The sequence below is a fragment of the Triticum dicoccoides genome, chromosome 1A (assembly GCF_002162155.2).
Source record: "Triticum dicoccoides isolate Atlit2015 ecotype Zavitan chromosome 1A, WEW_v2.0, whole genome shotgun sequence".
Taxonomy (NCBI): Eukaryota; Viridiplantae; Streptophyta; class Magnoliopsida; order Poales; family Poaceae; genus Triticum; species Triticum dicoccoides.
The window spans coordinates 382,433,834-382,445,051 of NC_041380.1; the positions used below are offsets into that span (position 1 = coordinate 382,433,834).

General features: G+C 47.4%; 1 protein-coding gene across 1 annotated transcript; it reads left to right on the forward strand.

Moving 5' to 3' along the window:
• Positions 1-7,181: 7,181 nt before the first annotated feature.
• On the forward strand, positions 7,182-10,903 carry LOC119274886 (translocase of chloroplast 132, chloroplastic-like). Its single transcript, XM_037555634.1, has 2 exons — positions 7,182-7,367; positions 7,470-10,903. Exon 2 carries the CDS (start codon positions 7,506-7,508, stop codon positions 10,710-10,712), a length of 3,207 nt encoding a protein of 1,068 aa, XP_037411531.1. The 5' UTR covers positions 7,182-7,367; positions 7,470-7,505; the 3' UTR covers positions 10,713-10,903.
• Positions 10,904-11,218: the final 315 nt, after the last annotated feature.

Consider the following 11,218-nt stretch of genomic DNA (forward strand, 5'->3'; position numbering starts at 1 on the left):
GTTAATCACCCGGATGATGCGGTCATTGACATAATCCTCCAGTCGCTTCCACCAAGCTACAAGAGCTTTGTGATGAACTTCAATATGCAGGGGATGGAAAAGACCATTCCTGAAGTATTTGCTATGCTAAAATCAGCAGAGGTAGAAGTCAGGAAGGAACATCAAGTGTTGATGGTCAATAAAACCACTAAGTTCAAGAAAGGCAAGGGTAAAAAGAACTTCAAGAAGGACGGCAAGGAGGTTGCCGCGCCCGACAAGCAAGCTGCCGGGAAGAAGCCAAAGAATGGACCCAAGCCCGAGACTGAGTGCTTTTATTGCAAGGGAAGCGGTCACTGGAAGCGGAACTGCCCTAAGTACTTAGCGGATAAGAAGGCCGGCAAAACAAAAGGTATATGTGATATACATGTAATTGATGTGTACCTTACTAGTGCCCGTAGTAGCTCCTGGGTATTTGATACCGGTGCAGTTGCTCACACTTGTAACTCAAAGCAGGGGCTGCGGAATAAGCGGAAACTGGCAAAGGACGAGGTGACGATGCGCGTCGGGAATGGTTCCAAGGTCAATGTGATCGCCGTCGGCACGCTACCTCTGCATCTCCCTTCGGGATTAGTTTTAAACCTTAATAATTGTTATTTAGTGCCAGCTTTGAGCATGAACATTGTATCAGGATCTCGTTTAATTCGAGATGGCTACTCTTTTAAATCTGAGAATAATGGTTGTTCCATTTTTATGAGAGATATGTTTTATGGTCATGCTCCTATGGTGAATGGTTTATTCTTTATGAATCTGGAACGTGATGCTACACATGTTCATAATGTGAGTACCAAAAGAAGTAAGGTTGATAATGATAGTCCCACATACCTGTGGCACTGCCGCCTTGGTCACATAGGTGTCAAACGCATGAAGAAGCTCCATGCTGATGGACTTTTAGAGTCTCTTGATTATGAATCATTTGACACATGCGAACCATGCCTTATGGGTAAAATGACCAAGACTCCGTTCTCAGGAACAATGGAGCGAGCAACCGACTTATTGGAAATCATACATACTGATGCGTGCGGTCCAATGAGTGTTGAGGCTCGCGGTGGCTATCGTTATGTTCTCACCCTCACTGATGATTTAAGTAGGTATGGGTATATCTACTTAATGAAACACAAGTCTGAAACCTTTGAAAAGTTCAAGGAATTTCAGAGTGAGGTTGAAAATCAACGTGATAGGAAAATCAAGTTTCTACGATCAGATCGTGGAGGAGAATACTTGAGTCACGAGTTTGGGGCACACTTAAGAAAATGTGGAATAATTTCACAACTCACGCCGCCTGGAACACCTCAGCGTAATGGTGTGTCCGAACGTCGTAATCGCACTCTGTTAGATATGGTGCGATCTATGATGTCTCTTACCGATTTACCGCTTTCTTTTTGGGGCTATGCTTTAGAGACTGCCGCATTCACTTTAAATAGGGCTCCGTCGAAATCCGTTGAGACGACACCGTATGAATTATGGTTTGGGAAGAAACCTAAGCTGTCGTTTCTAAAAGTTTGGGGATGCGATGCTTATGTCAAGAAACTTCAACCTGAAAAGCTCGAACCCAAGTCGGAAAAATGCGTCTTCATAGGATACCCAAAAGAAACTATTGGGTACACCTTCTACCTCAGATCCGAAGGCAAGATCTTTGTTGCCAAGAATGGGTCCTTTCTGGAGAAAGAGTTTCTCTCGAAAGAAGTAAGTGGGAGGAAAGTAGAGCTTGATGAAGTATTACCTCTTGAACCGGAAAATGGCGCAACTCGAAAATGTTCCTGAGGTGCCTGCACCGACTAGAGAGGAAGTTAATGAAAATGATCAAGATACTTCTGATCAAGCCCCTACTGAAATTCGAAGGTCCACAAGGACACGTTCCGCACCAGAGTGGTACGGCAACCCTGTCTTGGAAATCATGCTGTTAGACAATGGTGAACCTTCGAACTATGAAGAAGCGATGGCGGGCCCGGATTCCGACAAATGGCTGGAAGCCATGAAATCCGAGATAGGATCCATGTATGAAAACAAAGTATGGACTTTGACTGACTTGCCCGTTGAGCGGCGAGCCATAGAAAATAAATGGATCTTTAAGAGGAAGACAGACGCGGATGGTAATGTGACCATCTATAAAGCTCGGCTTGTCGCTAAGGGTTATCGACAAGTTCAAGGGGTTGACTACGATGAGACTTTCTCACCGGTAGCGAAGCTGAAGTCCGTCCGAATCATGTTAGCAATTGCCGCATTCTATGATTACGAAATATGGCAAATGGACGTCAAAACGGCATTCCTTAATGGTTTCCTTAAGGAAGAATTGTATATGATGCAGCCGGAAGGTTTTGTCGATCCTAAGAATGCTGACAAAGTGTGCAAGCTCCAACTCTCGATTTATGGGCTGGTGCAAGCATCTCGGAGTTGGAACATTCGCTTTGATGAGATGATCAAAGCGTTTGGGTTTACACAGACTTATGGAGAAGCCTGCGTTTACAAGAAAGTGAGTGGGAGCTCTGTAGCATTTCTCATATTATATGTAGATGACATACTTTTGATGGGAAATGATATAGAACTCTTGGACAGCATCAAGGCCTACTTGAATAAAAGTTTTTCAATGAAGGACCTTGGAGAAGCTGCTTATATATTAGGCATCAAAATCTATAGAGATAGATCGAGACGCCTCATAGGTCTTTCACAAAGCACATACCTTGATAAGATATTGAAGAAGTTCAATATGGATCAATCCAAGAAGGGGTTCTTACCTGTGTTACAAGGTGTGAAATTGAGCTCAGCTCAATGTCCGACCACGGCAGAAGATATAGAAGAGATGAGCGTCATCCCCTATGCCTCAGCCATAGGTTCTATTATGTATGCCATGCTGTGTACCAGACCTGATGTTAACCTTGCCGTCAGTTTGGTAGGAAGGTACCAAAGTAATCCCGGCAAGGAACACTGGACAGCGGTCAAGAATATCCTGAAGTACCTGAAAAGGACTAAGGAAATGTTTCTCGTTTATGGAGGTGACGAAGAGCTCGTCATAAAGGGTTACGTCGACGCTAGCGTCGACACAGATCTGGATGACTCTAAGTCACAAACCGGATACGTGTATATTTTGAATGGTGGGGCAGTAAGCTGGTGCAGTTGCAAGCAAAGCGTCGTGGCGGGATCTACATGTGAAGCGGAGTACATGGCAGCCTCGGAGGCAGCACATGAAGCAATATGGGTGAAGGAGTTCATCACCGACCTAGGAGTCATACCCAATGCGTCGGGGCCGATCAAGCTCTTCTGTGACAACACTGGAGCTATTGCACTTGCCAAGGAGCCCAGGTTTCACAAGAAGACAAGGCACATCAAGCGTCGTTTCAACTCCATTCGTGAAAATGTTCAAGATGGAGACATAGAGATTTGTAAAGTACATACGGACCTGAATATAGCAGATCCGTTGACTAAACCTCTCCCTAGAGCAAAACATGATCAACACCAGAATTCCATGGGTGTTCGATTCATCACAATGTAACTAGAATATTGACTCTAGTGCAAGTGGGAGACTGTTGGAAATATGCCCTAGAGGCAATAATAAAAGTATTATTATTATATTTCCTTGTTCATGATAATTGTCTTTATTCATGCTATAATTGTGTTATCCGGAAATCGTAATACATGTGTGAATAACAGACATCAACATGTCCCTAGTGAGCCTCTAGTTGACTAGCTCGTTGATCAACAGATAGTCATGGTTTCCTGACTATGGACACTGGATGTCATTGATAACGAGATCACATCATTAGGAGAATGATGTGATGGACAAGACCCAATCCTAAACATAGCACAAGATCGTATAGTTCGTTTGCTAGAGTTTTGCAATGTCAAAGTATCTTTTCCTTAGACCATGAGATCGTGTAACTCCCGGATACCGTAGGAGTGCTTTGGGTATGCCAAACGTCACAACGTAACTGGGTGACTATAAAGGTAGACTACGGGCATCTCCGAAAGTGTCTGTTGGGTGACATGGATCAAGACTGGGATTTGTCACTCCGTATGACGGAGAGGTATCACTGGGCCCACTCGGTAATGCATCATCATAATGAGCTCAGAGTGACCAAGTCTCTGGTCACGGGATCATGCATTACGGTACGAGTAAAGTGACTTGCCGGTAACGAGATTGAACGAGGTATTGGGATACCGACGATCGAATCTCGGGCAAGTAACATATCGATAGACAAAGGGAATAGCGTACGGGGTTGATAGAATCCTCAACATTGTGGTTCATCCGATGAGATCATCGTGGAGCATGTGGGAGCCAGCATGGGTATCCAGATCCCGCTGTTGGTTATTGACCGGAGAGTCGTCTCGGTCATGTCTGCTTGTCTCCCGAACCCGTAGGGTCTACACACTTAAGGTTCAGTTACGCTAGGGTTGTAGGGATATGTATATGCAGTAATCCGAATGTTGTTCGGAGTCCCGGATGAGATCCCGGACGTCACGAGGAGTTCCGGAATGGTCCGGAGGTAAAGATTTATATATGGGAAGTCCTGTTTCGGGCATCGGGACAAGTTTCGGGGTTATCGGTATTGTACCGGGACCACCGGAAGGGTCCCGGGGGTCCACCGGGTGGGTCCACCTGTCCCGGGGGGGCCACATGGGCTGTAGGGGGTGCGCCTTGGCCTAATGGGCCAAGGGCACCAGCCCCACATAGGCCCATGCGCCTAGGGTTTGAAGGGGGAAGAGTCCTAGGAGGGGAAGGCACCTCCTAGGTGCCTTGGGGGGGAGGGAAACCCCCCTTGGCCGCCGCACCCCCTAGGAGATTGGATCTCCTAGGGCCGGCCACCCCCCCTTGGCCCTCCTATATATAGTGGGGGAGAGGAGGGACTTCATACCTGAACGCCTTGGCCTTTGGTTGCCTCCTTCTCCCTCTCCAACACCTCCTCCACCTCCATAGTGCTTAGCAAAGCTCTGCCGGAGTACTGCAGCTCCATCAACACCACGCCGTCGTGCTGCTGCTGGTGCCATCTCCCTCAACCTCTCCTCCCTCCCTTGCTGGATCAAGAAGGAGGAGACGTGGCTGTTCCGTACGTGTGTTGAACGCGGAGGTGCCGTCCGTTCGGCGCTGGTCATCGGTGATTTGGATCACGTCGAGTACGACTACATCATCACCGTTCTTTTGAACGCTTCCGCTCGCGATCTACAAAGGTATGTAGATGCATCTAATCACTCGTTGCTAGATGAACTCCTAGATGATCTTGGTGAAACGAGTAGGAAATTTTTTTGTTTTCTGCAACGTTCCCCTACAATATGATGAAAACCCCGACTTTTTATCCTCGATGGCAACAATTCAATACATGTCTCGCTACCCCTACTTTGTCACTGGGTGAAATCACGCAAGATTGAACCCAAAGCTAAGCACCTCTTCCATTACAAGAAAAACCAATCTAGTTGGCCAAACCAAACCGATAATTCGAAGAGAGATACAAAGATATCAAATCATGCATATAAGAATTCAAGAAGATTTAAATAATATTCATAGATAAGCTGATCATAAATCCACAATTCATCGGATCTCGACAAACACACCGCAAAAGAAGATTACATTGGATAGATCTCCAAGAACATCAAGGAGAACATGGTATTGAGAATCAAAGAGAGAGAGAAGAAGCCATCTAGCTACTAGCTATGAACCCATAGGTCTGTGGTAAACTACTCACGCTTCATTGGAAGGGCAATAGAGTTGATGTAGATGCCCTTCGTGATTGAATCCCCCTCTGGCAGGATGCCGGAAAAGGCCTCAAGATGGGGATCTCACAGGAACAAAAGGTTGCGGCGGTGGAAAAGTTTTTTTGTAGCTCTTTTTTGATGGTTCTGGAATATATGAGAATATATAGGAGGAAGAAGTAGGTCAGTGGACTCCCGAGGGGGCCACAAGCCAGGGGCGCCCCCCTAGGGCGCGCCCCTGCGGCTTGTCGCCGCCTCATGGGTCTTCTGACTTGGACTCCTAGTCTTTCGGGCGTCTTCTGGTCCAAGAAAAATCATCGCGAAAATTTTATTCCGTTTGATATTCCTTTTCTGTGAAGCTAAAAAATAAGAAAAAACAGAAATTGACACTAGGCTTTAGGTTAATAGGTTAGTCCCAAAAATAATATAAAATAACATATTAATGCATATAAAACATTCAAAACAGATAATATAATAACATGGGACAATAAAAAATTGTAAATATGTTGAAGACGTATCAATGGTGTGTTGCCAGAAGCTACTCCTACACTAGAGCCAATCTAACATTATTGATTGCAGATGGGGGATCGTCAAGTCCACGACCTTGTTGGATCATGGTCCATGAGAAAAAGTTGCCACAACTAGAAGAGTCGCGAATCTAAGAGCTAATCTTGTCAAATCACGCAACCCTCATGCCTCCATTAGAGGATCCAATTGCGAGCAGCCGTCAAGATGATAAAACATGCAAAGCCAAGCCTCACCTTTCAGAACATAAATTTACGTCCAAAAAATATCGATGCCGCCATAGAAAACACAATTAAGACATGAATGTTGATGGTGAATGATTGGTTGGGCAAACGCCACCACAAACATCTATGATGCGTCACCGGTAAAGATTTTATTGTACATCGCTGACATCGCCGCTGGAAGGTACGAAGCGATGCACATCAAAGGCCCATCTGAAAACTTCAAAACGGAAAAAACTATCTTCATCTAGTAAACCAGAGTCTCCTTGCACTCCCAGACAGCACACCAACATGGGAGGAGGGACCGGCGATCTACTGATGGCGAAGGAGAGGTGATACAAACCCTCTAAAATCACCACTCAATGAGATTAGAAGCGAAAAGTTTCATCTTTTGTGTGGATCAAGCTTATTAGAGTTGGACCTGATACCAGATCAATCTGTTGAAAGTGTGCTCATAAGGATAAATTGTGCGTGTGTGCGTTCATAAGGATGAGTGTATGCGCGTATATATGAGCGCTTGTGTCTGTACTGATGTTAAAAAAAATCAAACATTAAATCATCTGCCTTTCAAAAAAAGGAATAAAAATATGCAAAAAGTTGAGGCATCGAAAATAAAATTTATATATTTCCTGCGAAACCAAATTTCGAGCGTCTTGAAAATAAGAGTAATAAAAAGTTCGATCTTGTCATCAGGGTCTCGATTCAGCCCCCAAAGCGGCGCAAGCCTACAGGGACCGGGACCTGACCACCTTCTCTCTTCCTCTCGCCGTGCCGCGCGGGGCAACACCCAAACTCGTCCCAAATTCCGATCTCCCACGCCGCCGTCCTTTACCGCCGTCGACGAGGTTGGTGGACCGGACGCCATCCGCGGACGCGCCAAACCTGCCTAACCCAACCACAAAGGTGCCGCCTTTTCCAAGTTTATTCCCGTCCATCTTCGTTCGCTCGTTTTTTTTCCTCCTCCCGTCGCTGTTGTTTGATCCGTCCCGTCTCTGTTGGTGGCAGGCTAGGGTTGCGCTCCGCGCGCCGTCGGGGCTCGCGATGGACGACAGCGCCATTGGCGAGAAGCGCCTGCTGGAGCCGGAGGATCGGGAAAGCCCGGGCGGAGTCGCCGAGGAGGAGGTGGGGGGCGCGCAGGTCGGTGCCGAACCGGCGCCCGTTGCGGCCGCCGCGGAGGTGGGCGGTAGCGGCGAGATCTTGGATGCCAGAGAAGGGGACGCGGCCGAGGCGGTTGTGCAGGCGCAGGAGGGTGGCGGCGGTGAGGTTGTGGAGGTCAGACAAAGGGACGTGGGTGTCGAGGAGGTGGTGTCCGATGTGGCCTGGGCTGAGGCGACCATGGATCCATCGGCAGGCTATGATCAACAGGCTGCTCGGAACGGGCCGCCGACGGCGGTGGAGTCCGACGAGGATGCTGATCTGTTTGTGGAGGTGGAGCAGCAGGAGCTGGCTGGTTCAGATCAGAGCGAGGAGTTTTTTCACAATGCACAGGCTTCGGTGACCGGAGAATCTGTCGCTGCTGAGTGCGAGGCAATTGAGGATTACAGGCTTGCCGAGATTGGTGTCGAGGATGATGCGCACGACGAGCATCGGGAGCGCTTAGAGGAGGAAGCCATGTTGGAAGCCATCAGGCTGTGTGTGACAGATGCTGTTTTGGCTGAACATCTCGATGAGGAACCTGAGAAGGGCAGGGAAGATGTTCCTGCCTGTGATATCAATCCTGAGCTCCCCATGAACTCTAGTGAACCTGAACAGGTTCAAGAAGCTATGTTGGTTGATCAGAGCAAAGAGCAGCCAGAATATAGCAAGGGAGATACTGCTGCCCGTGATAGCAAGCTTGAGGTCCCTACACAATCTGGAGGCGAGCCTGATGTGGTGGTCGAGGAATTGGATGATTCAAACTCCTCTGGTGATGAGAATAAGGCTAGCTCTGCTCCTGCACGATCCTCTAGTGCTGCAGCAGGTCAGGCTAATGGCCCCTCTTTGCTGGCTCGTCCTGCTGGCCTTGGAGCATCCTCTTCCTTGTTGCCTCCGGCCCGACCTGTTCAGCAGGTCCGTGCTAATGGTCCAGTCGCTGTGGACAGGGACACTCGGCAGGATACTGAATCTGCTGGGGATGATGGAGATGAGAATGATGAAATCCGGGAGAAGCTCCAGATGATCCGGGTTAAGTTTCTGCGTCTTGCTAACAGGTTTGGGCAAACGCCTCACAATATGGTGGTCTCGCAGGTTCTTTACCGGCTCGGGCTGGCAGAACAGATTAGAAGAAACGGTCGTGGTGTTTTTAACTTTGGCCGAGCACAAGAGATAGCAGAACGGCTTGAAGCTGCTGGAAATGAGCCCCTTGATTTGTCATGCACCATACTGGTTCTTGGTAAAACTGGGGTTGGCAAGAGTGCTACTATAAATTCAATTTTCGATGATGTCAAGCTAGAGACTGATGCTTTTGAATCCAGCACCAGAAAAGTTCAAGAAGTAGTTGGTATGGTTGAGGGAATCCAAGTAAAAGTGATTGATACACCTGGCCTTTCATCCTCATCTTCAGACCAGCAGTACAACCAGAAAGTTCTCAATTCTGTGAAGAAAATTGTGAGCAAAAATCCTCCTGATATTGTTCTTTATTTTGACCGACTGGATCTGCAGAGTAGGGACTATGGTGATGTACCTCTGTTGCAGACCATTAGCAAAGTTTTTGGAGCCTCGGTCTGGTTCAATGCTATAGTAGTGTTAACTCATGCTGCATCTGCACCACCAGATGGACCAAATGGAATTCCTCTGAGTTATGAGATGTTTGTCACCCAGAGGTCCCATGTAGTCCAGCAAGCTATAAGGCAGGCGGCTGCTGATGTTCGTCTTATGAATCCAGTCGCTCTGGTGGAAAACCACTCAGCTTGCAGGACAAATAGGTCAGGCCAGAGAGTGTTGCCAAATGGACAAGTCTGGAAGCCACAGTTGCTATTGCTCTGCTTTGCGTCAAAGGTTTTAGCAGAGGCTAATTCGTTTCTCAAGTTGCAGGATAGCCCCGCTGGTAAAACTTCTAGCACGAGGGTTGCTCCACTTCCTTTTCTCCTCTCTTCACTTCTTCAGTCTCGAGCTCCGCTGAAGTTGCCCGAGGAGCAGTTTGGCGACGATGATGATCTTGAAGATGATTTGGCAGATGATTGTGATTCAGATGATGGTTCAGACTATGATGACCTGCCTCCTTTTAAGCGCCTCACTAAGGCTCAACTTTCAAAACTCAACCATGCGCAGAGGAAGGCATATCTTGAGGAACTAGACTACAGAGAGAAACTATTCTACAAAAAACAGCTGAAAGAGGAACATATGCGTCGTAAAATGATGAAGAAGATGGCAGCAGAGGCCAGGGCCAGAGAAGATGATTATGGTAACAGCAATGTTGATGACGATGGCAGTACTCCGACCAATGTTGCTGTGCCTATGCCTGACATGGTATTGCCCTCGACTTTTGATTCTGACTATCCTAGCCATCGCTACCGTTTTCTGGATACGCCAAGTGAATGGCTTGTGAGACCTGTGCTGGAGACCCAGGGATGGGATCATGATGTGGGTTATGAAGGTCTAAACGTTGAGAGATTATTCGCTGTCAAAGGTAAAGTGCCTCTGTCTGTGTCTGGCCAGCTAACAAAAGACAAGAAGGACAGCTCCCTCCAAATGGAGGTTGCAAGTTCTGTTAAGCACGGCGAGGGTAAAACTTCTTCAGTGGGGCTTGATTTGCAGTCTGTTGGCAAGGACATGGCATACACAATTCGTGGTGAGTCGAGATTCAAGAACTTCAGGCGCAATAACACGGCTGCTGGGATATCTGCGACGCTCCTTGGGGATACCTTATCAGCTGGTGTGAAGATTGAAGACAGACTGATAGTGAACAAGCAGCTGAGGCTTCTAGTAAGTGGTGGGACTATGAGCGGGAAAGGAGACGCTGCGTACGGCGGACGTCTGGAGGCTACATTGAGAGACAAAGACTACCCGATTGGGCGCATGCTTTCTACCCTCGCTATCTCCGTCGTGGACTGGCACGGGGATCTCGCCGTCGGGTGCAATGCCCAGTCTCAGATCCCTGCTGGAAGGTCTAGCAACCTGATTGCCAGTCTGAATGTGAGCAACAAGGGGACCGGGCAAGTCGGCATCCGCCTGAACAGCTCCGAGCACCTGCAGATCGCTCTCCTCGCCCTCGTGCCTATATTCAAGAACGTCAGGAAGTTGCTGGACAACTACTATGAATCTGCCTAGTGCCTGCGTAGGCCTGAATAGACACTCGGCGGGAAGATCCTTAGGATTAATGCAAACATAAATCGGAACCATACATTTGTTTTTTTTTTCAATCTTTGCCAGCTTTGTAAGAAAAAATGTTGTTTTCCTGAGCTCTCTCCGGTGAAGTGAAGCTGAATTTTGCGATGCATACATGTGATGTCCGTTGGCAACCTGCTGGTGCTGCCTTTTTATAGTTTCTGATATGCAAAGCTGTTGCTGTATTATACAGCGTAATACCTGCTTCTCGCATCTGAACTGCAACGATTTTTTAAAGACGGAGACATAAGCTTTGACTCATCCATTAATTAATCGGAGGCGCTAAAACTCAGTTGACTTATTTTTAACGAAGTCTCTATATTCAAGTACAGGTCGCTTGCACCGTATTGCCGTTTCTACCTGGGCCTTGTTCTTTCTTTCTTTTTCTTCACTCTGAGCCTTAGGTACGTGTTGGTCTTCTCTCTCAAAACAGTACTCGTGTTGTACTT